The 27,552-nt window shown below is 44.1% G+C and overlaps 1 protein-coding gene across 2 annotated transcripts in view; it reads right to left on the reverse strand.

Moving 5' to 3' along the window:
* ATP8B1 (ATPase phospholipid transporting 8B1) overlaps positions 1–27,552 on the reverse strand; it is a 109,907-nt gene that overhangs the window by 51,292 nt on the left and 31,063 nt on the right. For both annotated transcript variants that reach the window (XM_070420361.1, XM_070420363.1), the window contains exon 2: positions 4,229–4,431. In XM_070420361.1, the coding sequence (XP_070276462.1) occupies positions 4,229–4,409 (181 nt within the window). In that variant the 5' untranslated portion in view covers positions 4,410–4,431. The remainder of the gene's footprint in view (positions 1–4,228; positions 4,432–27,552) is intronic.

The following is a 27,552-nucleotide window of genomic DNA, read 5'->3' on the forward strand; positions in this document are numbered from 1 at the left end:
TGCGACTTACATGGGTACAGCAAAATCTAAAAGCCAGCCAACTCCTCTAAGGACTGCGTTCTGGAAACTAAAGCTCAGTGCTGTTTATTACATTGTGGTTAAGCGTTTAAAATTCTGTCACTCTCCAGGTACAAGGCTGCACCATTCTTGTTCGTTTCTTACTAGTTCATCCTATACTTCTAATTGTCAGCTAGCAACACAAGTGGTTGTCCCATAAATATCTCCAAGTAGTCAGGTTCAAAACAACCCTCTCCTTGCCTGCCCCCGCCCCCCTATTACTCATCCTCACAGATGTCTCTGTTATCCACTGAGGCTAAAGGCACTTTCCAAAGGCGGCCACAGCAGTATCTCCCATCCTGCAATGTGACCTTGTGACTCCCTCGTCAAGAAGTAGCATCTAATGTCCCTCCCCTTGAATCAGGGCTGGCCTCAGTGGCTCTCTTACACCCAAGAGAACGTAGCACTCATGATGCCGCCTGAATTCTACAACCAGCTTCTGCTTTGATCTCTTGGCACAATGATCCCGCTTAGGACACTCCCATGGCAGCCCGGCGCCATGCTGGGAGAAGCCCAAGACACTGGGGGTGCTTCCTCCAAAGGCCCAGTTGAGCATTTGAGTTATCCAGCACAAGGGCCAGACATAGGAATGAAGAAGCTTCCAGATGATTCCAGACCCCAATGGTTCAAGTCTTCACAGCTGAAGTCCCAGATACCCGAGAGCAGACACAAGCCACCCCCACTGTGCCCAGTCTGAACTCCTGACTCAGAATCTGTGAACATCATGAAATCATCATTTTATGCCACAATCTCCATCCAGGGTCCTCCCTCCTCACCATCACACAAGTTTTATCTTTGAATCACGCATAGAGGTGTGGTGCCTGAAGCAGATGAAAGTGATTAGCTCGCCAAAGGAAGGCCTGTAGAGGGAGAACAGAGGATGAGCAGAAATGTGAACATTTTAAAGATGCGGGGAGAGGAGAAACAGGAGTGTCGGGACAGGAGGGTATCACCTGCCAAGGAGATCTGTGTTTCCTGAAGGAGAGGCTGTTGAAAAGGTCAAGCATGTCAGAGAAAACAGAGGTTGGGAATAGGTGATTGATAAAAAGCTCACTGGACTTGGCACTGGGGTTCTTGGTGACCTTTCAGAAAGTGTTATCCATAGGCAGCCCACGGAGGGGAAGAACCTGAGAGAAGAGGAGGATGTGGAGGTAGATAAACGGGTTTCCAGAAGCGTGGCCATGAGAACAGGAGACAGGCTGAAACCGGTTTGGCTCAGTGGATAGAGCGTCGGCCTGCGGACTGAAAGGTCCCAGGTTCGATTCCGGTCAAGGGCATGTACCTGGGTTGCGGGCACATCCCCAGTAGGGGGCGTGCAAGAGGCAGCTGAATCGATGTTTCTAACTCTCTATCTCTCTCCCTTCCTCTCTGTAAAAAATCAATAAAATAAAAATAAAAAAAAAAAGAGAACAGGAGACAGGACACCGGCCTGAGGCAGAAAGCAAGATTCAGGTAAGAATCTGCTGTAGCCGGGAAGCTGTGGGTGTATCTGTGAGCCAGCCAGAGCGAGATGATGGGACGGTTCAATAATAAAGCAATGCTGCCAACGAGGCAGGAGACAGCCTTTCCATTCCATCCCCGGCTCAGAAGAAAGGGCCGATTTGTACTCATCCAGGGACCCCCTCCGGACCACTACCTCTTCCCAAGGACTTCCTCTCTAAGCTGGTTCCCAGCTGGCATAGGGTCACCCACAGAGCTAACCAAGTGACACCAGGATGGTAAACTAAAGAACAAACAAACAAAAAGACCCAGCATTCTAGCATCAAGGAATTTAAGGAAGCTGTGGCTGAATAGAATTAAACTGGTTTCTTTAAAGCCCAACCTTCCTGGATCCCTTTATGCCAATGGACAACCTTTAAACTCCAAGACAAAGATAAAGAATTCTGAGTTTCCGGTCACAGGGCCACAGAATCTTGGTGCCCTGGAGCATTCGGTGGGACTGGTGTTTCCCGGAACACATTCTAGCCAATGCTGTTCTGTGCTAGTATGTTTGTTCATCATGAACAGAGAGTGTTCCAAGTGAGAATAGGGAGGGAAGCAACGTTAAGAGAGGGGGAGAGAGGGGTGCAGAGGAAGAAGGGAGGGAGAGAAGGGGAGAAGAGGAAGCAGACTGGTTGGGGGCAAATGCCAGGCAGAAGGAGAAAGGAACGGGGAAGAGGTCTAGCACTTACTGAATGCCCTCTGTGTGTTTGGAAGGGCAGACAGAGATGTCAGAATAATAATATTTTAAAAAGTCAAAAGCAAAGTTATTCAACAGAGGTTTTGAGAAATGAGAACCACCAAATTCTTCTAGAAATATAAGCCCCCATTGGAAAAGACTATGAAGAGACAAGATCAAGCCTGAACTCCCTCAATGCCTGTATTCTGAGGGTAGAAATCAACAAGAAATAAAACCTGCCAACTCAACCATCAGGAAAGAGCCCGGAGCACCAGAATGTGAAGGCAGAGTTGGAAAAAACCAGGGGTGAGAGTTGCCACCCACTACGTGCTTGTCTGGCATTTCTGCAGGCACCCAATCCCAGGCCCTTTGCTGTGTCCTCAACCACAAATCTGATAGCGTGACACCAAGCACCAGCAGCCGAGTTCACCCTTCACCTGCGGAGCCAGCTCACTAGATATCTCTATACGGTAGAGATTCTGAGGTTGTGATATGAAACTTAGAAGGGCAGCGGGAAAGGAATGAGGAAGAAACAGGTTGTGCACTATTTGGGCAACCAGCTAGAACTCCTCGCTAACTTTCCTCATCTGAACTCTACCCAGCCTGGACCTGTTATGACAGAAGCCACATTCCTGTTCAGCTTGGCAGTGATTCCATTTTCATTCAGCTCAATTATCATGACTTCTACTTAGAGGCAGAAAGCACTTAAGCTTAATACTCAATATCAACCAGAAGTCCAAAAGAAAGTCTAAAAACTATACTTAAAAAAAAATATATATTTTTATTGATTTCAGAGAGGAAGGGAGAGGGAGAGATAGAAACATCAATGATGAGGGAGAATCATTAATTGGCTGGCTCCTGCATGCCCCCTACTGGGGATGGAGCCTTGACCAGGAATCTAACTGTGGCCTACTGGTTCATATGTCAGCACTCAACCACTGAGCCACACCGGCCGGGCTACAAGTTTGATGTGGAAAGCTGAGAAACAGGCAAGCGATATACACATATTGATGGCCTCCGCAGGTTTCAGAGCTGTGGTGGGAGGGCCCTGGTGGACATATGCCCTCCCTAGCACTGAGAGCCTCCCCACACAGAAGAGCAGAGGCAATGTCTGACCAGGAGGAATCACTGCAGAAGTGTGAGGGATTTCATGCCGTGCCACTTTTTCCTCTGGGTGAAAACTTTGAAAAAAGACCAGTTTAACAGGTAGCAGAACGCTGGAAGGAGAGATGAGGGGGTAGGGGGTGACATGAGGGACGCAGGCTTCTGGGAGACCTTGGAAAGGCAGACTAGTGGTGATGGAGACTTTGGAGAAACCAGATAAAACCAGAGGTCATTCTGATGGAGGCTGTGGAGAGGTGTGTCTGGAGAGTCAGAAACAGATCAATTTCATGGAGATTTCTAGGGAACCACAGTCATTTAGATGGAATTCTAGGAACCTGGAGGAAACAGTTTCAACCTGGAGCAAATCTGGGGTCCAAAGAGAAAAGGATCAGCTTTGGAAGGGAGAACCAGCAGGAAATGAAATAGAAAAGCCACGATCAGAAGAGATTTGCCAACCCTCTTCTAGACCCTACCTCAAAGCTGCTGTATAACAGGCCCCACGTGGCAGTCAGAGACCCATAAAAATTTTCCTGGAGAAATAGAGAGCCAAAACCATTTTATAGTCACTAATGACTGAACAGAAGGGATGGTAACTCGAAGGTCCCTGGGCTCAGTAACAAGCAAATTCTTCCACATACAACCCCCTTCTAACGATATAGACACGAAGGAATACTGAAGACCTCCTGTTTCTGGGCAGTATATGTCAGATAAGGTAGACTAGCCTATATACTGAGGACACTGTGCACTTGTCCAAGCCCATCAACCACTCTCCCAGTTGCATCCTGAGATAAGAGAAGGAAGGTGACTCCTGGACCATCTAACACGGGCCATCCGTCCTTTGCAGCCAGTGCCACTGCTCATGTGAGGATGACAAGGATGGCACCTGGTCTCCAGTCCCAGAGCGGTTACCTTTTTTTAATGTCTCCCGTCTTTCCTCCACTTCTCTGTTGACTCGATTCTGTGTCGGTTCAACCTCAGGCCCCTGGTCCTCAAGTTCATCTTCTGTTTCATCGTCACTGTACGGTACCACTTCATCATTGGGCTGAGAATCCTCCTCAAATGTCGTTTCTGAGTCTCTTTCTGTATTCATTCTGCTGGCAAACTGGAACTACCTGGTTTAAGAGAAAGGGAAACCAGAGTGAATTATGACCCGTGCCCAGTTTTTGGTAGAATTCTGTCTACCTCTGGTTACAATGCCTTTTAACAGACTAGTATCTGACTAACATATAAATACATCTGAATAATGACCCCAAAGTTCAAATTCTTATGCAAATAAGAACCAAACCATTCATTATTGGTGAAATGCTTGGGTGAGAATTAACAACAACAAAAATGGAACTGCATTTTTTTTTTTTTAAGAGGAAGGATAGTCAAACTTTAAGGTTGTATTTCAAGCCCTAACTGGTTTGGCTCAGTGGATAGAGCGTCAGCCTGCGGACTGAAGGGTCCCAGGTTCAATTTGGGGCAAGGGCATGTACCTTGGTTGTGGGCACATCCCCAGTAGGGGGTGTGCAGGAGGCAGCTGATCGATGTTTCTCTCTCATCGATGTTTCTACCTCTCTATCCCTCTCCCTTCCTCTCTGTAAAAAGTCAACAGAGTATATTTAAAAAAAAAAAAAAAGGTTGTATTTCAAATTGTGGGTCTTTACCCAGCAAAATCAACTTAACTGGTTCACAACCAACATTAAAAGAAAGTGAAACCGATTCTAAAATCTCAGAGTACAGCACACACAGTAAGAATTAGTACTGCTGGCGAGACAGTTTTACAAAACAATGCATATACACATTTATTTGCATCGTGAGTCTTCATGGAATTGAATTTTGTACTGTGTATTGCTCACAAAATTTAAAACCCATTGCCCTAAGATATCTGGTTTCTGCTAACACTAATATTTTGAGTCTTTACTCCGATACATTAAATACAAGCTTAAGTCCTCAAATTCTGCTAATGACTTCCTGGGAGCACTCCCTAGCCAATTTTCCTAACTGCCACCACCCACTGCCTGTACCTCGATTTTGTATTTGTGTATATGCCACTATATAAAATGACCGTCCACAAGTAACAAAGACAACCTTAGTTACATTTATATTAGGAAAATATTGACACAAATACTTCAGGACAGACATACAGCCGGGCAATATTTACATAAGCATTACACTGCTATGTACTCAGTATTGTCAATAGCACCTCACATTTATTTAGTGTTACCAGCACACCAGGCCCTGCCTACATGCATTATAGACACTGACCTTTGAAACTTCCCATACACCTTGGTGAAGGTATTATTGCTATTCCTACTCAACAGAGGAGAAAGCCTAAATTCTGTGAGGTTGAATAACTTGCATGATAATTATTAAAAATTTGCAGCAAAATCATCTGCTTCCCAAAGAGAGATTTTCTATATTCTACTTTTACGTTGCAATTTGTTATATATTTTAATGGGGTGTTAGTTGCCTCGTGTGGAACTATTCAGCTGACTGCATGGCTTTATACCAAATCTAGCCTCTTGGGCATGTACATTTTTATAGTCCCAAGTGTACATCCAGGAACTGTTCAAATATTTATGAGGCTTTTGTCCAGTGTTATTTGAAAAAGTAAATTGTGGCCTTTTCATACTATGGGGACAGATCTAAACTAGTTATTTAGATAGTGATCACAAGAGTTTTTAATGACATTGAAAACGTCCAAACACATGAAGTTGAAAAGTGAGTTACAATCCCTATGTACAGCACAGTCCCAGTCATTCACACACACATTTACTCATTTTCTGAATTTCCAACAACTGACATGTGTGATTTTAAGTGAGATGATGCATGAAGTGCTTGATTCAGGGTTTAGCCTACTGTAAGTACTCAAACGTTAGCCATTGTTATTGTTAACAATTATTCCCATAATTATAAAAAAATTTATTTACAACAATAAATGGGACCATATGGGGATCTATCCCTTTAGGCTTTTCCATCTCTGAAGATCACTAAAATGCACCTGCCCATCACTGGGGGTTAAAATCTTAGGCTATCTATCTATATAAAAGCCTAAGTGACTGACCAGTTGACTGGTCACTATGACGTACACTGACCACCAGGGGGTAGATGCTCAATGCAGGAGCTGTCCCCTGGTGGTCAGTGTGCTCCCACAGTGGGAGCACCGATCAGCTGACCAACCTGTCCCAGCAGCCCAGCAGCCCACGGCAGCCACTCCCTCCCTCAGTAGTCCTGCAGGTCCAATCTCTGGAGAATGGGCCAGGCACTGCCAGACCGGTGCCACCGGTACAATCCCTACCAGCCTCCTGGAAGTCGGCCTCGCGGACCATGGTTGCTTCCCTCCCTAGACATAAGCAAGGAAGAAACAATATAAAAGTGGCCACCAGGTGGCTCCTGACAACGGGCACAAACATCAGCGGGTTGGATCTGGATCCCAGACTGGCACAGGATGGGCACCAGGCGCACAGCTCATGGGCGCGTGCTGCTGCTGCAGTTTGAGCCTCTCCCAATTGGGACTGACTGGGTCTGAGCTTGCGGCAAGTGCAGCGGGGCCGGGATGAGCGGGAGCAGCAGGCAGGAGTGGCAGGTGGTGTTGGATTGCAGGTTTCAGCCAGATCCCCGCAGGAGGCCACCCTGAGGGACCCCACCCATGCACGAATTCGTGCACTGGGCCTCTAGTTATAAAATATGAGTCTACTTAAGCACAGACATATTCAGCTATAAAACCTCTTAATTGCAGAGTGAAACATTTTCCCTCTTTCCCAACTGTCTGTGGGTTTGTAAATGGATATTTCTTGGGACTTCACAAGCGTTTAATTGGCCTTTTGGTGGTTTCATAATATAGTGGCATCAATGCTTTAGCTGATATTTAAATTTAAAACAGTCTCTTTTTAAAATTCCCAAACTCTGAGAGGCAAATCTTATACCAGAAGTCTTTTAGAACACAAATAATAAGGTGGTTACCACTTACTAAGCACTTACCATGTCAAGAAGGACTAACCTGGGAGGTAGATATTATCATCCCATCTTACAGATAAGTAGACTGAAGCTCAGCTGGTAAATAGCAGGGTCAGGATCTAACCTCTCCATTATAGGGGCATATAAAATATCATAAAGTCTGAAAGCACCTTATACAAACATTTTTTATTGTAGTAAAACACACAACATAAAATTTACCACTTAAACCACTGTTAAGTGCACAGGTCAGTGGCATTAAGCGCATTCTATAGAAGCATTTTGTAAGTGAACACATCATCACTTCTAAGCATCTCCATGCTTATTTCGCATATTAAGACTGAGTCCAGTCCTTGAAGTAGGGGGAGGAGACAAACACACAAAAAGAATGGATTTGACAACCACAAGTATGTAATCCAAAGTAAGCAAGGCCTTGCATAACCAACCAGCTCCCCACCCGAGCACACACACACACACAGGCCAGACCTGTGCAGGCGACCTGGTAAGCACGGCAGGGAGCTCAAAGCTGCGTGGGAAGTTCTCCGATGTCTGCATGTGTGTGCAGTCCAGACACAGCCGCATGTGGGCTACTGTAGCTGTGTCACTTTAGGGCAATGAAAGAAAAATAAGGAAGAAATAATTTCTTTGAAATCCTAGCCAAAGCTTTCCAGGTCCAAACCATGATCCCTACAAGGCAGGCAGCTGTATACCATGGCTTTGGAAACGGTAACATTCTCACCACCACTGCAGCACACTGCAGATACCTGTTTGTTTACTCAGCCTCCTTTAAGCACCTGCTTGGCACAGGCTACTAGACTAGGCCCTGGGAACAGACCCCTTAGCAGTGGTTCTCAACCTTCTGGCCCTTTAAATACAGTTCCTCATGTTGTGACCCAACCATAAAATTATTTTCGTTGCTACTTCATAACTGTAATGTTGCTACTGTTATGAATCGTAATGTAAATATCTGATATGCAGGATGGTCTTAGGAGACCCCTGTAAAAAGGGTCATTCGACCGCCACAGGGGTCGCAACCCACAGGTTGAGAACCACTGCCTTGGAGCAAGCATGTCAAACTCAAAGGCTAACATGGGCCAAATCAAAGAGGCATGCGGCCCATGGGCTGCGAGTTTGACATGCTTGCCCTAGAGACTTCTAGGCTATGGAGGAGTACAGATAAATGAACAATGCCTGACAGCTATGAGACATAGTCACTTCTCTCCAAACACACACCTCCGATCCGTGCCCTTCTATTTCCACAGCCACCACCCTAATGCAGACAACTATCCTCTCTCTCCTAAAACAGTACAAGTGGACTCTTAACTGGACTTCCTGCGATGACCTTCCAGGAGGCCACCAGAGCCCTGCCATTCTCTGCAGGCTGGTTCCCACCCCTCCTTCTCAGTGCTCATGAAAGACATAGATTTTCAAGACAAAGACTCAAACTCTATCCCCCAAGGCAGACAAAACTTTTCAGCCCCTCCCGTCCACCCCTCACCTGCTCCTCCCTAAGGGAGGGCCCTGAGCTTGCAGCACGAAGGGGGGTCATGTTACTCTATCACCTGTTCAGGCTGCTGTGTGGGCTATTTCCACCTGACAGCTCCATGTGGGCAACACCCCAGGAGGGGGTCTGCCTTCTAGTACTAACTCCAGTGTCCCTCTCTTCTCTGTTCTGTCCCCAACCACGCAGCTGTCTGGTTAGTGGACTCTAGACCTTTCTATAGGCTTTCTAAAACGAGTCTGGGGTGGGGGAAGAAAGAGAGGGATGAATAGGAACCACAAGGCCTTATTTATACCAGAGCTCGATTAGGGGTTTTTCCAGCATTTCATACAGCAGTGCCTTGTTTCCCATCCTGCCTCCTATAGTGTTCAGTGCTCTTGGTCATGAACCCCAGATGACAGGAAGGGTAAACAGCAGGATTTCCAAACTTGAACCCCTAACATCCATCATTTGTCATCTTCAAATACTTGGCTATGAAATCCTCTGTCCCCTTTGTGGGGGGAGAAGGTGCTGAAGGAGAGAGAAAAAGGGAATCCAGGCAAAAGGAATAAACTTTCTGCCTTTGCAATAAAACTCTGAAGTTAGAAGGAATGAAAGCTCAAACTTTCATTGCTAACACAGGTTTCCAGATTCCAATAAAGGGAAAATGGGGACAAAAATAGTTGAGTTTTTTGGATATAATCTGTGTGCATACACAGCAACAACAAGAACTTGGGCTGGGAGAGGCCAGGAGTCCCTGATCAATGATATCTTTGTTGTGTAACTTGATTTGTGTCCAGGGAGACCCAAGTAAGATTCACAGTATTCATTTTTGTTCGCTCTTTGTCATCTTTTTTTTTTTTTTTAACAGCTTTTAAAGTCCTCAACAAGAAAGGATATTTCTGAAATGTGTTTTTCTTTTTAAAAAAAGATATATTTTTATTGATTTCAGAGAGGAAGGAAGAGGGAGAGACAGAAACATCAGTGATGAGAGAGAATAATTGATTGGCTGCCTCCTGAACGCGCCCCCCTTACTGGGTATCGAGCCCACAACCCAGGCATGTGCCCTTGATCGGAATCCAACCCGGGACCCTTCAGTCCACAGGCCTACGCTCTATCCACTGAGCCAAACTAGCTAGGGCTGGAATGTGTTTTTCTTCCTTTCATTTGCTTATTATTATTAAAGATAATACGAATATATAACACACATGATATAATACATTTGTATATTTTTATATTTTCTAGACTCTGTATGCTTTTTATCACATGCTCTATACTAAATATAATAAGTTACAACTCTAGTAGGCAGAATTGAAGACACCTCCCCTGATCCCACCTCTTCCTGTGTAACCCCTCCCCACGAGATGGGGCTGGACATAATGCCTGGCTTTCATCCAACAGAAGAGGGGATGTCTCCTCCATGATTAGGTCACGGGAGGCTGTAACTCCCTTCTTGGCAGCCAGCTCTCTCCCCTTGTTGACTCTGAGAAAGCAGCTGCTCTATGGAGAGACTTATATGGCAAGAAACGGAGTGAGCATCCAGCCAACAGGCAGCAAGGAACTGATCTTCTTCAGCCCAACAACCCTCAAGGAAATGAACTTTGTGCATATACAGCATGGTGACCATAGCTGGCAATGCTGTAGTGTACATTTGAAAGTTGCTAAGGGAGTCGATCTTAAAAGTTCTCACAAGAAAAAAAATGTGTAACTATGCGAGGTGATGAATGTTAACTAAACTTATAGTGATCATTTTGCACTTTATACAGATGTCAAATCATTATGTTGTACACCTTAAACTAATACACATTTATATATTGACTAGAGCAGCGGTTCTCAACCTGTGGGTTACAACCCCTTTGGCAGTGGAATGACCCTTAAACAGGGGTCGCCTAAGACCATCCTGCATATCAGATATTTACATTACGATTCATAACAGTAGCAACATTACAGTTATGAAATAGCAACGAAAATAATGTTATGGTTGGGTCACAACATGAGGAACTGTATTTAAAGGGCCAGAAGGTTGAGAACCACTGGACTAGAGGCTCAGTGCACGAAATTCATGCATGGGTAGGGTCCCTAGCGGTTGTCGGCCACTGGCCGGGGCCTTCCTTCGTTCCGTGCCACCCCTGGTGGTCATTCCATGTCATAGCAAGCAATCGAACTTCCGGTTGGTTGAACTCCCGAGGGGACACTTTGCATAGTAGGCTTTTACATATAGACTAGAGGCCTGGTGCATGAAATTTGTGCAGGGGAGGTGGTCCCTCAGCCTGGCCTGCACCCTGTCTCAATCCAGGACCCATTGGGGGATGTCCGACTGCCGGTTTAGGGATCGGGTCTAAACCAGCAGCCGGACATCCCTCTCTCAATCTGGGACTGCTGGCTCCTAACTGCCTGCCTGCCTGATCACCCCTAACCACTCACCTGTCTGCCTGATCACCCCTAACCACTCGCCTACCTGCCTGATCGCCCATAACCACTCTGCCTGTCTGCCTGATTGCCCCTAACCACTGGCCTGCCTGCCTGATCACCCCTAACCACTCGCCTGCCTGCTTGATTGCCCCTAACTGCTCGCCTGCCTGCCTGATCGCTCCTAACCACTCGCTTGCCTGCCTGATCTCCCCTAACCACTCGCCTGCCTTCCTGATCGTCCCCAACCGCCTCTGCCTTGGCCCTTGCCGCCGTGGCTTCATCCGGAAGGATGTCCAGAATGACGTCCGAAAGGTCGTTTGACTGTCCAGTCTAATTAGCATATTTTCCTTTTATAATTATATATTATATCTCAATAAAACTGGGAAAAAGTAAATATTTTTTAAAGAAAAAAAGGAAATGAATTTTGCCACCAACCACATGGGCCCTTCCTCACTCCAGCCTTCAGATGAGACCCAAGCCTAGGCTGACACCTTAATTGTAACCATGGGAGAGACCCTGAAGCAGAGAACTCAATTAAGCAGTGCTCAGATTCCTGATCCACAGAAACTATGAAATAACAAATGTGGGTCGTTTTCAGCTGCCATGTTTTGAAGTAACTCGTTATGTAGCAACAGATAACTAATACACATATCATTAATCATAAATAATAATAACTCCATGGTAATAATAATTCTATGGCCACTATTGTTTCTAAGATATTCTAAAGAACAGCCCCATCTAAGAAGCAGCGGGAACCTGTTACCCGGACACATGCCACACCCTGTTTGGAATCTGCCCAATACTCTTGAGAGCATAATCTGACAAGCCTGATGACAGTTGTAATTAGACAAAGAATCTCATGAAGCAACAGTAATAAAACATATCTAGGATCTAGATTAAATTTAAACTTTATACTGTTATAGAAACAACGTGATTACTGTTCCCAGGACAAAGAGGATTATATATTTTATTTCCTCCCAAGCTGAAGCCTAGGAAACTTAGAAGCCTGGGATAACTAACGTGAACTAAGCCCAGACCTTTACTCATGACAGAAAAGGCACCTCTGGGTCCACAGCTCCATCCTCTGTTCCTCTGAAAGTCCACCCCGGAACCTTCAGCCACAGAGAAGACTGACCACCATTTCACTTCTCACAGCCTCCATGGTTACCACTGGAAGGCACAGGGGAGTCTCAAACTTGGACCTTCCTGTTAAACTGAAGGGATTTCTGGGTAATGTGGTCCACCTCTGCTGTGGGCTCCCCATCACATCCTACTAATGCTGATGATATTTCCCATCAATGTCAGGCAGCCCTTAACAGTTCTCTAAGTATTTTTCACACGCATCATCTCACACAATTATCATGGAATTATTCTGAGATGTGTGGCCAAGCACTATAATGGCCATGTTACCAATGGGAACAGGGAAGGGGTAAGCCCCAAGATTGTTTGGGATTGGATGCGGGCACCTCACGCAGAGCTGAGTCTGTCCAGATGTGGCACAGTGAACGCATCTGGATTCAGCCTAGAACTCAAGCTCTGTCCAGGGGGCATCAGGGCCTGCTCCACAACTGCTAGTGTCAACTGCTGTCCCCTCTCCATACCAACTTAAAGCCCCATTAGTCACACGAAAAACAAGCAAAGGAAATGGAGAAACTGACAAGCAAAATAAAGTTACCTTTGTAATCTACAGACAGGTCCCTCCTATGAGTGCCCAAATCGTAAATGCTTCCCAATTTCTATCACGATAGAGTTTACATAAGTCAATAATCATTTCCTAGGTGTTTTGAGCTGGTTAATACAGCAGTCACAGGTGTGAGCAAGAATTCAGAGGGGATGAGAGAGAGCTTTTCAGACAAGACACAGGAGCAGGAGGGTACGAGTCAACCGCTCAGCTGAGATTTATGGATACACGAGCTGGTGGAGGCTGACAGGAGTCACTTTCCCTGGTCCATGAGGCCTTGGCAAGGCTTTGTTCCAGCAGCCAGAGGAACCACTGAAGGCGTCTGCAAGGAAAGAAATATGATCCGAAAGGTGCTTCAGGAAGGTGAACCTGATAGAGAAGGGAGTGTGGGAGGCCAGGAAGGTGAGAGTCAGGCAGGGAGACCGCCCAGAGGTCATAGTGGACACTGAGAGTCTCCCAGTCACCATTGTGTCATCTATAGAACCTAGCAGCTCTGCAGCGGGGCCAGTAACAACACTCAGTGGGCGCAGCTGCAGCAAGAAGGAACACAGGCCTGAGTTGGGGTGGTGGCAACCAGGAAAATGTGTTTAAAATGAAGACCGGGTGGGGCTGCCATTCTTTTGTCTGGAAAACTAAGAAAAGAAGTAAACAAGAGACTGGAACTGGTTCCCATAGGATAATAATGCCAGAATTCCCAGATGTTTATTTTGGAGACTCAGCCTCAATCCACAATTATTTTTTTTATAAGAAACACTGAAAGTTACCAGGAGAAAAGCATTGTTATTTTCACATTCAAGCTTCATGCTTACTTGTTAGGGACTATGGCTCCATTTTTACTTCATCACTCCTGCCTCCCTGTTAGGCTTATAAATTTTATTTATGCTTAAATAATATAAAATCATAGGGGTTTTACAAGGGACAGCTGCCTAGAAGCAGAACCCCCAAGGTAAAACAATTCAAATTGAATTAATTTTAATGTTTGAAGAGTAACCAAGGTATTGCTAGATGCATTTAACGCAGATGACACTACAGGAAAACACAGGAATCAGCATAGTTCTCCAGACCTGAACGTGAACCTGGAAATGTTCAACCTACAGAGTGACCACTTATATGCCCCATTCAGATTCAATAGCAGCGGCTGGTTGGAATAAATGGGTAGTAGGAGGGGCAGATGTGATGCGTAAATGGAAACCATGAACACATATGGGAAAGATTACTTTCCCTAGCAATCAAAGAAAGACAGACTGATGAAAACATCCGATCTCCTTTTATGCCTATTAGGTTAACCATATTCAGTGACGGCATCGAATGCTGGCGGTGGCCAAGTGAATGAGTGTTCACACACACAGACACACACACTCTGCTGCTGACATGGAAGCTGCTCTTCCCTTTAAAAAGCAATAGAGCAACACTTTATGTACCAAGAACACTACAGATATTTATAACGTCTGACCCAACAATCTCATCTTCAGAAATCCTTCCAACAGAAATAAACAGTGAAATAACTATTCATGCAAAATGTCTGATTGCCATTGTTAGCTTAAAAAACAGGAATAAAAGTCACCCAAAAGTCCAACAGGATAATGGTTTTATAAATTATGATGTTAATATAGCAACAGCCATAGAAACAATATTCATATGAAAAGGGGGAAAGACAGAAATCAGAATTGGGTCCTTTTACTGCAGCTTTGTAGATAATATGTATGCATACCTTAGAACTGAATGTTTGCTCTGAAAGAAGAGATCCAATGTGTGCTTCTCATTCCAAAATAATCAACAGTTAGTGATAACTCCCCACCCCTTGTTGAAGACTACTGAACAGTCACTTATATGCTGAGCTTACTTTATGGAATCCTTACAACATTCCCAAAAGGAAGGGTTACCCTCATTTGGTGGGCCCTATAGAGGTCAGGTGACTTCTCCAGGGTCATTCAGTGAAGTTTCAACCAATTCTGTTTGCCCCCAACTCCCTTAGAACTTGTCACAGAGCTGTTTGAAGGGGCAGAAGAGTTGTATCGCGGTATTAATGTCTTTACTGCCACGCTCACCCACACTTAATTTGCTATCACCCTATCTCTTTGCAAGTGACTGCAAAACCAAAAACAGTAGCATGAAAGCTGGTCCGTTTCACCCAGAGGCCATCTCTGAGCACAGAGATGGGATGGTTTGCATGTCAGGCAGAGCAGGAGAGATGAAACATACCAATTTTGGTACTTTGATCATCGCTCTTTCCCAGTCCATTAGTACACCTCAGATTCCAATTCTCTCCTCAAGATCACGAGGTGCCTGGAATCCAGTCTGCATCCGTCTTGTCCTCTAAGAGCCGCTCTGACCTGTACTATGTGCCCGTACAGACACCAAACACTGACTTTCACTAAACCTCTGTGTGTCAGGCACTAAGCACAGCGTTTTCCAAATACTCACGGGTAAATACCTTTCAAGGTCTACATGGCACCATATCTGATTGGCATATCGAGTATACTTAGGACAACTTCTAGGTCTTTTCTAGACACTGCTATGGTCTCATAAACGCCTCTGATTGGTCACAGAGCCTTATTTCTCATTCCATTTGGAAGTTAACACCTTCACAAATTCTGGGTCCCAGAAGTTTAGGAACAAAGGCCACATCTGATGCTTAACACTCTCCTCTGCTGTATTTAGTCAGCTTAGAGGACCCAACTTAGATTACAAACTCTTCCCAGACAGGTGAATTCACACCTGAAGTTTTGGACCAAGACCATAGAGCAAACATGTGATTAATATTGTATATGTCCCTTGGAAGCCCTGGCATTTGGCTCAGATAGTCTCCAGGGTTTCCTACAGACAGTCAAAATGCTAACTGTTCTGGCTGTCAGATTTTGAACAAGTCAATTAACAGGAGTGTCTAAGTTTTCTCAGCCAGACCTGCCTCAGCAAGGGAGTCCCTGGGCTCATCACTGGCTGTAACCCTAACCCATGCTCAGAGGCTTCAGCTCTCTCCTCCTCCTTCACCCAGGAGATCTGACTATGGTGAATTTGCAGCTTAGCTTTCCAAAGTCCAAACCCCATGCACAGAATACAATGTTGTCCTAAGGATGTTTGCAGATATCACAGGAGGATTTACATATTATTCAAGCTTGTCAGGTTCTAAATACTTAGGCTATCAATAAGGGAGGAATTATTTGAATGGGACATATGTTTTGCTCTCTAGAACAGGTAAAATACAATTAGTGTTCAATACATTTGGAAATGAATCAATGACACTCAAGTGGGGTTGTAGGTCAGGTGGGGAATCTGTGAGATTACTCGGTTGTCTTCAAAAGCTGGTGACAGATGATTTTGGACGTGCTTCATTATGGAAATTATTGGAGTTTCGCATCTATATTAGAAATTAGAGGCTCAGAGATCTTCTCTGGCCCCACCCACCACAGGCTCCTCCCCCTCCATCCATCTCCCGCCTCCACACAGGGGCACACAAAGGCCACAGGCACTCTCATTCTTTTCCAGATCCTCAAATCCCCAAGCAATGGTTTTTTATTTGCACTTGAACAAGTTACTTTCTGCCCTGCCCATTCTCTGTATTCTGCCTTGTATTGTGTTTTTTTAAATTTTTTGTCTTCAATAGAGTGTAAATTTCAAAGGCTCAGGACCAAGCCCTGTTTCTCTTATTTCCCAAGTGAGGCAGAACCAGGAAATGGTAAGGGCTCCCTGTTTGAAGACAGATAACAAGATAGACAGGGCTAAAATCCCAGCTCTACCACTTACAGCCTACAGGACATTGGGACAAATATCCTAAGACCCTTCACTTATTAAATGAGGATAATGCCTACTTTGTAGGGTCCTGTGAAGCTCAGTTTTGATATTATGTCAAACCAGAGTGATCAGTACTGGGATTCAAGATACGTATCCATCCACCATGTGAGCAACTTCGTGATCTATTTCATCAGAAATGCAGCAAGACAGCATAGATATGATAGAATGAGTGATATCTTTCTCTTCAATGAAACTTAAGTAGTTTATTATAAACTAGAGACCTGGGGCATAGATTCGTGCACCGGTGGGGTCCCTCAGCCTGGCCTACGGGGATCAGGCCAAAACTGGCAGTCTGACAACCCCCAAGGGGTCCCGGATTGTGAGAGGGCACAGGCCAGGCCAAGGGACCCCACTGGTGCATGAATCCATGCACCGGGCCTCTAGTATGCATATAAGATCTTTGGTTAATCTCTTCCCCTTCTCCCTCCCACCTTCCCTCTGGGATTCATCAGTCTGTTCCATGTTTCCATGCCTGTGTGTTGAGTGTCTGCCCCCTGGTGGTCAATGCGCATCATAGCTACCGGTTGAACGGTCGAATGGTCACTTAGGCTTTTATATATAGAGATTGTTATAAGCCTAGAATACTTGGGAACTGAAGTTTTCAAGTGAAAAGCAGAGTAAGAAAATAAGGGTAATGGTAACCTTGATATTTTATTTCAGAATTTGCAAAACATTTTCACATATAGATCAATGTACTTGATCTATACAATGGCACTGAAAAGTAGATTCTTTTTGTTTTGTTCTCTGTGATATCTTCAAGGCTCAGAACAGTGGCTGACACACAGCAGACCTTTCATAAAGAATTACTAAGTGAATGAACATTATAAATGAAGCATCAAGCTTTAAGGTCAATGTTGTATCCAGGTTCTCAGAGTTCAACAGGGAGAGGACTAGAATCAGGTCTTACTATCTGAGTCCAAGTCCTGCATCCTTTCCCCTCCACCTCCCCGGCTCTTGCCTCTGGGGTCAGGTTCCAGAGAATCATATATTTTCTAGATGATAATAGCTCCAAGACCACATAAAAGTGGACCCCACTGAAAACAAACTAACAAAACTATCACTGTGTGTCATCTGGGGGAGTTATAGCTAGTGATTTAATTACTCAAACTGCAATGCAGATTTTTTCTTTCCTCCAAGTCTGCATAGCAAAGAATCTTTATCCTGGTATGACAAAGTGAAACAAACTCAAATTGAAAAACCAGTTTGAATGAAAAGATGCAATGGCTGTGTTTGCTTTGAAATAATATGGGGGAGGGAGACAGAGGTATAGTAGAGGAGTAGCGACATTGGCCATGGCCATAAACAAAAGGGGTTCATTATACAATTGTTTGTTTTTATATGCTTTTTAAATATATATATATTTTTTATTGATTTTAAAGAGAGGAAGGGAGGGAGGGAGGGGGAGAGAGAGAGAAACATCATCTATCAAGCTGCCTCCTGCATGTCCCCTACTAGGCATTGAGCCTGTAACAGTGACTGGGAAATGTGCCCTGACCAGAATTGAACCATGACCTCTTGATTTCTGGGTCTACACTCAACTGCTGAGCCACACTGGCCAGGCTTGTTTTTATATATGTTTAAAATATTCCTCAATTTAAAAAAAAAAAAAAAAGGAAACAAGCCCAGCCGGCAAGGCTGAGTGGTTAAGTGTCTACCTATGAACCAAGAGGTCATGATTTGATTCTTGGTCAGGGCACATGCCTGGGTTGCCAGCTCGATCCCCAGTAGGTAGCACACGGAAGGCAGCTGATCAATGATTCTCTCTCATCATTGATGTTTCTATCTCTTGCTCCCTCTCCCTTCTTCTCTGAAATCAATAAAAAATATTTGAAAAATAAGAAACAAAAAACTAGACTTAAACCAATGTATTAACACTAAGTCACCCCTTATGCAGCACATGTACCCTAATTCACAATATAGGCTCAGAAGGTACCATGTGCTTTGTGTGGCCATTGGCCCATCTTAAGACCTCAGATATTAAATAACAAGTCTTTTCATAGCTAGAAGGAGAATCTTTTTAAATAAAATTGAATATTTAATATTTAATAAAGTAAAAAGGGAATTTCACTAAATAGTTCATGAAGTAAAAATGTCACAGAGTTACAACATTGTCTAAATTAGGGCAGCCCCATCTGGATGGTACCTGAGGAGGCATATTTGCTCTTTGGATCACTAAGAACTTGTTTTCATGCATTTTAACTCTTTTCTTTCCAATTCTTTTTAGCTCAAATACTGTTCCCATCCTTTATCACATTTTTTTCCTCCCCCAATATGTGAGTAAAATATTGTCATTATCCCCATTTCAAGAATGAGCAAACTGAGGCTGAGAAAGGTTGTATGGAGTGCTCAAGGTCACACAGTGGGTTGCCATAGGGCTGAAACTGGAGCCAAGTCCCAATTCTCCAATTGTCAAGGTCATTTCACTGTGCAGTGATCCAGCATCCTCAGCCTGCCTGCAGTTCATTCTAGTGGCAAAGAGTGTGGGCTCTGGAGCCACACTTACTGCCAGCTGGGAGACCTCAAGAAAGCTCATTAAATAACATTGCTGTTCCCTGGTTTGCTCATCTGTAAAATGGGTAAAATAATCGCACCTGCCTCTTAGGGCTGCTGTGAGGATGAAACGAGCCGATATATAGAAAACTCCTGAAACAGAACCAGACCCAAAGGAAGAGCACAATAAATACTGGTCATTGTTATTCTCCTGGGAGAGGACCAAACACCAGGAGAAGAAATGTGTGAGCAGACCTTCACTTGGGGAACAGCTGAGAAGTACTCCAGCCCATGCCGAGGCTCAAATGTACCTTCGTTTGTTGAATCATTGATGGCCAGGGGAATACCCAGCTCGTAACCTGTTAGGCTCGGGCCGCAGGAAAATGTCACCCTAGTAGTGAGAGAGACATTAAATATTTTACTCTCCCAGCTGCTCACAACAAAGCAGCTTGGGGTGTATCCATTACCTCCTCATCAGATCTCCCGAGTAAGGGGGGAAAGCCTTACAAAACCCACACTCCAGAACGTAAAATATTTGTATACACCAAACGCCTCGCAGTCCCTAGCTTTGCAGAATGAATAAAAGTGGGATTTTCCAGAAAGAGAAAGTGTTATTTTCAGAAACAGAAACTGTCTACATCCGACACCTCTGCCACAATATACGGTGTACGTCTCGCCAACGAGAGACATGCTACACCAGGCAGCCCAAAATAGTCTCAGGCTGTTTATCAACAATGTGCAATTGTACATTGGAGAACCCGAGCCGAACGTATTCTGACAGTCACACGTTACACTCCTATCGAAATTGCTTTATTAAATGGTTCCTATGGTCGCATCGGAATGTAAAAGTAAAATTCTGTGCGTTATAAAAACCACATCAACATTTGGGACAATGAAGATGATAACAGAGACGAAATCTTCTTTTTTTTTTTTTCCTACCGAGACAAATATCCTTGATAAAAATTTCCTATGGTTTTTGGCAACTTCACATGGACTGCTTCATCAAGTTAATCCTGCATGTTTAACGACTGATTGCTTCACTATCTGTGGGTCCCAGGCTGGGCTCCCTTCCTGATCACCTGATGGCCTCACCTGTTTACACAGGCACGCTCCCACAGGGAGCTTTTCACTGTTAACTGTTGCAAGAATGGGCCGAAGTGGTCACTACCCCAATCATTTCCAGGCCTTAAATTCTCTATTCTCCCCCGTCCTCTAAAGCCTCAGCGGTGCTCTTCCAATGCCACCAACCCCCGACCATCACACGGGAGCCCGACTTCCCGGGACACACGTGGCGCTCGCCCCGTGCGCACTGGAGTTGGAGCAGAAACCAATCCGTGGCAACTGAAGGCAGCCGGCAGCTGTGCGCTATTTGGCTCACTGAGGGTTTCTTGTTTACTTAAACTGTAGTTCGGTGCATTTAAAAATCTGTTGATTCCACATGAAATCCAGATTTCTGAAATTTTCTTAAATTGGTAAATCTGGCAACACTTGAGCAAGACAACTATCTATGGGGGCTGGGTAGTAACTGCCCCTGTTGAGTGCCACACTCCCCACCCAGCCAGCCTGGACCCCCCCGCCCCCCGCCCCAGCCCTTTCAGGAATGGAATTGGGACCCCCCAAATACTCTTACTATTCCTGTTTTGCAGAAAAGGAAACTGAGGCTTAGAGAAGGCTGTTTCCTTCAATATCATACAACTAGCAAGTGGCAAGCTGAAATTGCATTCAAAGTCTGTTTTGCTCCCATTTGATGTTTTTAACTCACACACTCTTGCTCTCTTGTCCCCTTTTACTGGTAGCAAGGGATAAAGAATGTCAACCGGCAGGATAAACAGATCTGGGTAATTTTCAAATCCTTTATTTGCCAAAGGCACCCTCTCAGTTAATCATTGTAGGGTGATCTGAATTAGAATAAGATAGCCACAAATTTGTCGTAAACTTCTTAAAAAGGTCAAAGAAAAATACCATCTGTGGAACCACGGACCATTTCTACAATAAGAATCTTTTTTTGGTTGACCCAGATTAACCTGTTAACATTTTACACCATTTGCTTTATTCTTAGGTCACTTTTGTGCATGTGTGCAAATTTCCCTCCAAAGTATTTGAGGATACATTACAGCACATTCCTTCCCCTTAAAAATTCTTCAGGGGTAGTCTCTTACATTTCCTTACATAGCCATAACCATTAGTTAGTGACATAAGACAATTTATCATTAATAGGCTATCTAATACTCTTTTATCATTGACCCAACAATGTCTTTTATAGTATTACTAGAGGCCTGGTGCATGAAATTTGTGCACTCAAGGGGTAGGGGGTCCCCTCAGCACGGCCTGCGCCCTCTCGCAGTCCAGGAGCCCTTGGGGGATGTCTGACTGACCGCTTGGGCCCACTCCACAGGGAGCGGGCCTAAGCTGGCAGTCAGACATCCTTAGTGCTGCTGCTGCACTCGCCAGCCGTGTGCCTGGCTTCTGGCTGAGCGGCACTCCCCCTGTGGGAGCCCACTGACCACCATGGGGCAGCTCCTGCGTTGAGCATCTGCCAACTGGTGGTCAGTGCACGTCATAGTGACTGGTTGTTCCGCCGTTCGGTCTATTTGCATATTAACCTTTTATATATAGGATTTTGCCTCCCAGACAGAATCCAGTCTAGAATCAGGAATTACTTTAAATGGCCAGTTCCTTTAATCTGGAACATTCCCATAACCTATTTTTTTTGTCATCGATGACACTGATATTTTTAAAGAGTACAGTCCCCACCCACCCCACCCTTTTTAAAAAGAAACAGACAAAACAGAATGTTCCTCATTTGAGCTTTGATGCTTCCTCATGATTAAATCCAGGAGATGCATCCTTGCTGGAAACTGCACAGGTGATGCTGTATCCTTCCCAGGACATCACATCTAGAGGCACAGATGTCCTCCACTCCTCACTGGTGTTTTCATTTTCATCACTTGGTCTATGTCATCTGATTTCTTCACTGCATTTTTTTTTTAACTTACAATCTGTGGGGAGACACTTGAAGACAATGCCAATGTCCTGCTCCTTATCAAAACTGGCATCCACTGAGGATATTGCCTGATCCCATCTTTACGATGTCTACGCCAGGATGACACCCCAGCTCCAGCATTCCCTCCACATGTATCAGTCACTTGAGCATTTCACTGTAAGGAGTGTCTCCCTAATTCCCTTTGTCTATTTATCCATTGGTTCTCAGTATGAATGCATACACCCTATTTTTCCCAATGTTTTTTTTAATACCTTGTTGTCCATAATTACTTTCCTGTTCAACTTGTCCCAGGTTGGGCCAGTGGGAGTCCCTTCAAGCTGGCACATATGTGCTTGTGACAGGTCCACAACATTCTTTGAGCATTTCTATATACTTTGCAGCAGGAACAATGTGCTCCAGGCTCATTGCATCTCTTCTGCCCAGTCCTGTTACTTCTAGTGGGGAATGATATTAGAGACCAAGATCTAGGCACCAGAGTGCTCATTGCTACTGAAGTGGCTTGAATTTTTGGCCCATTGATGGACATGTATATGCAGATATCTTACACATACAAACACATGTACATGCATATATGTTACATAAGAATGCTTCTGCATGCACATATTTCAGAAATGAGTTCATACCAATACTTCCAATTCTAATTGATCCCCATACTTTCTCCCATTCCATATTACCTGTAGGTCCCTTCTTCCTTAGTGAGAAGCCTGGCTCCCCATATCAATACATTTATTCATTTGCTTAATGCTAACATACATCTAGAATTTTTTCAGAATTGCTTTGCCAATATCACTATGAAAAACATACTAAAATATTTTAGGATTTTTTTTTGCCTTTCTCCCAACTTTGTCTAAGACTGAGCATTTGTAGTAAAATAATTCCATTATTCCTTGGATTTTGTTTCTCCTTCTTCCCCTCTTTATTGTGGTTGTGGTACTCGTTTGAAATGCAATTGGGTTCATTCCTTTTATTTTGCTTTCAGTTTTAGGGTTTTCCCCACCTTCACGTTTTATTGATTCGAATTTATTTTTTTGAATGTGTAGAATATTAACATGCTCCTCAGTCAAAACATTGCTAAGAGGTACTTAGCCAAGTGGCTATTCCTCACATAGCCCCTTCTTGTCCCCACCCACCTCTGGTTGGTAATCAGCTTCACTGTGTTCTGTTTATTCTTTTTATGTTTCTTTTTATAAAGATAAACAGATATATGTATTTCTTATTTTTATCTTTCTTATACAGAAGTTGAATATATGTGCTCCTTTGTACTTTGTTTTTCTAACTTAGAATCTCCTGGAAATCATTAAAATTTACTTTTCAGACACTGATTGCAAACTAAGTACTGAAACATTATAATATGTGTCTAAATCATTGTTATGGAAAACTTTGTAAAGAAATGTATAGATTCCACTGTGCTTTGCTCCCTTCCTGCTCTCTGTTCTCCAAGACAGGAGTCATCATCCACCACTCCACATGCTAAGGTCTGGCTTGCCTTTAGGGACCCAACTTCAGCAGGGCTAGAGTGATTTTTTTTTTTTTTTTTTTGTAGAGAGAGGGAGGAAAGAAGAGAGAAACATCAATGTGAGAGAGATACATCGATCAGTTGTCTCCTGCACATGCCCCAACTGGGGATCGAACCTACAACCTAGGTATGTGCCCTGACAGGGAAATCAAACTGGCGCCCTTGCGGTGCACAGAGCACACCGGTCAGGGCTATAGTGAATTTCTTAATCTCCAGGTAAGATACTCATGACTTTCCAGGGACTTAGGACTGGCTACTTTTTTTATCTAAAATGGTGGCCCCAATAGTAGCAACTAAGTAAATATTCACATATAGGAAATAAAAAGGAAAGATCACTTTGCGAACCTTTAAACCCTGACAGATAATCTGGCAGTTGTGTCCAATGGCCATAAAAGGAACCAGGAAAGAAGAGAAGGCATTAGGATGACTCAAAACAAACCCAGCACCACTGCTGGAAAACTCACTCCCAGCCCTGCCCTTGGCAAGCCAACTGCAGTTCAAGGCTAATGTTCTGTGACTCCTCCCAGCCTCCCCACCAAGAAGGAGAGCTGCTAGGAGTTCACCCACTTTGTCACCACACCCAAACTCCAAGGCCTGGAGAGGGCTTGCACTCCAAACTCTCTACTCACCAACAAGAAGGTGATTAGTATTGTGGTACTTGGCTTTTCCAACTCGGCCAATCTCTCCAGTACACAAAGTCAAGGAGAAAAAAGAATGACTAAACATGATTCCCACCATAGTGATTTTAATGAGCATAGAGAAATATAAAGGGAAGAAAGCCACAAATGAAGTTGGTATATTAATATCATAATTAAAAGTCTTAGGGGATTAACATGACACAAACACAATCACTGTCAGATAAGGCCTTGGATGGATGGAATATCTGAGGGGCTCGGCCTCAGTCCCTGTCCTATCTGGTTGAGTCAGAGTCCTGTCCACAAAACCCAATGGCTGGGAACGTGACACTGGGCAGAGCCAGCTGTAGTGGTGCCTGAGGCCTCCCCCATGGCTAGCCCACCTCCACCTTCACCTCTTCTCTCTCACTTTCCCTGAACTGAACCCTGGAGGGAAAGAGAAGCCAGTGGCTTTCACAAGATACAGCCCATGAGGAAACTACATCCTGGAGTTTAATCCTAGGCCTGCAGCAAAATCTTTTCCCCTTCATGAAATTTCTGACCAGGAAGGATGGTCATATGCTAGCTATCCTTTTTGTTCACCAAGATGTTTGTAAAAACAGACTTTTAAAAAGTTAATTTTATTGGGGTGATATTGGTCCACATGAACATATGGGTTTCAGGTATGGGATTCTATGTTACAAGATCTGTATATTGCACCATGTGCCCTCCACCCAAAGTAAAATCTTCTCCTGTAACCATAAGTTAGGACCCTCAAACACAAATGTTAAAAGGCCCAAAGTTCTTCCTAAAAAAAAAAAAGAAAGAAAGAAAAGAAACATACCTAATAGAAATAGACCTAATTCACACACCCAAAGTTGTATTTAATGGATTCTAACTTAATTTTTTCTCTCCAATTAAAAAACTGCTTCTGTTCTACAGAAATTATTTAAAAGGGTCAGTATGTCTGACTGAAATGACATGCTCGAGAATCAGTAATCATGGAGCACCTCTATTACTAAAAGGGGATGATGTCATAAAAATATCTTCACTTTCCCAGATAGGCAGCTTGCAGAAAAGGATTTTCTTGAAACAAGGGAAAATAGAGGACTAATCCAGCCAAAAAGGCAGGCTGAATGGTCTCCAGTTGTGTTTGTTGTTGTTACTGTTTTTAAAGAGACTAGGGAAACTGTGCCATCTATGAACACCATGTTCAAAGCAGCATTATCCACAATAGCCAAAGGTGGGAACAACCCAAGTGTCCATTGATGGATGAAGAGATATCTCACATATATACACAGTGGAATATTTTTGCTTTAAAAGGAAATCCTGACACATGCTACAATACTGTGAACCTCAAGGACATGATGCTTAGTGAAAAACCAAGTCATGCCCTGGCCGGAGTGGCTCAGTTGGTTGGGCATCATTCTGTGCACACTACAAGTCGCTGGTTTAATTCCCGGTCAGGGCACATGCCTGAGTTGCAGGTTTGACTTCCAGTAGGGGGCATGCAGGAGGCAGCTGATCTATGTTTTACCTCCCATCGGTGTTTCTCTTGCTCCCTCACCCTTCCTCTCTCTCTAAAAATCAATTTTTTTAAAAAAAGAAAGAAAGAAGCCAATCACAAAAGGACAAATACTCTATGATTCCAATCAAGTGTGGTGGGTGCTATGATGAGGATCCACCTAGACAGTGGTCGGCAAACTCATTAGTCAACAGAGCCAAATATCAACAGTACAACAATTGAAATTTCTTTTGAGAGCCAAATTTTTTAAACTTAAACTATATAGGTAGGTACATTGTTATTAACCTAATTAGGGTACTCCTAAGGCAAGGGTCCTCAAACTACGGCCCTCGGGCCACATGCAAATACAAATATTGTATTTGTTCCCGTTTTGTTTTTTTACTTCAAAATAAGATATGTGCAGTGTGCATAGGAATTTGTTCATAGTTTTTTTTAAAACTATAGTCCGGCCCTCCAACGGTCTGAGGGACAGTGAACTGGCCCCCTGTTTAAGAAGTTTGAGGACCCCTGTCCTATGGCTTAGGAAGAGCCACACTCAAGGGGCCAAAGAGCCGTGTGTGGCTTGGGAGCCGCAGTTTGCCGACCACAGACCTAGGATATATATCAGTAGGGGCGCCTGTCTGTCTTAGGAGTTGTCAAGAAAGCTTTTCCCAAAGGAGATACCATAAAAACTGACATCTAAACTGAGACCAGTAAGCTATGTAGGAGTGAGCTAGGTGAGGGGAAGGGAAAGGTCATTCCCGATAGAGAGCACAGTATCTGCAAAGGACTCGAGGTAAGAAGGCACACAGCCTGTCCATGCGACCGAATGCAACTCTGTCCATGTGACGGAAAGTCAGAGGGTGACAGCGAAAGTAATGAGCAAGGAAGTGAGAGGTGAGCAGATAACCAAGAGCATTAAGGAGCCTAGAGTTTATCCTCAAAGCAACAGGAAGCTTCCAAGGGCTTTCAGCATTAAAGGATTTACACTCTAAGAACTAAGGCTAGATCATCCTGCCCCAGGGACTGCTTCTATCCAGCAGAGACACTGCCTGGAGAGTTGGGGAGGGGGCAGTGGCCTGTGTCCCATGTCCCTCTGATTCTAGTCTCCCTAGCTGACCCCTATAGAAGCTGTAGCTCTTCAGAAAGCTAACTGATGCCTGAGTTACAGGGTGTTTCAGGTAAGAATAGTCCAGTCCCCTGTGAGGTCCCGTGCAGGTAGACACTAGTCATGTGAGGCTATTTCAATTTAATTAACTAAAATGAAATTAAAAGCCAGTTCCTCCATCGCATTAGCCACATTCAAGTGCTCAATAGCTACATGTGGCTGGTGGCTAGGTACAGAGCACCTTTATCTCACCACTGAAAGTTCTATTGGACAGCAGTGGTCCAGGATATACAAACAGGATTGGATCTAAGACTTGCCAGGCATCTTGGCTTTACTGCATTAAACCAGCATGCAACTGGGTTGGGCATCATTTATGAACACACACATACACACACACACACACACACACACACACACACACAGCTCTAAATAAATTTTTTAAATTACAGAGTAAAAACCTAGATAACTGGCAGTCTCCCACAATACATATTCAAGCTACAAATATTCTGTCACTTACATAAGGAGATACAAGGCATATTTTTTTTCAAGCCACTAAGAAGAATTCTAGAATCACACTCATTCTCCAAAGCCATTTCTAAATCCTCCAAATAATTGGCCAAAGTAATTGAGGAAGGATAATACACCCTGGATTAAAATTATAAAAGGCCATTTTGACTGCTTATGAGCCAAAAA

This window comes from Myotis yumanensis, unplaced genomic scaffold, assembly GCF_028538775.1.
Source record: "Myotis yumanensis isolate MYYU_CA2020_CCGP unplaced genomic scaffold, mMyoYum1.0.hap1 SCAF_7, whole genome shotgun sequence".
Lineage (NCBI taxonomy): Eukaryota > Metazoa > Chordata > Mammalia > Chiroptera > Vespertilionidae > Myotis > Myotis yumanensis.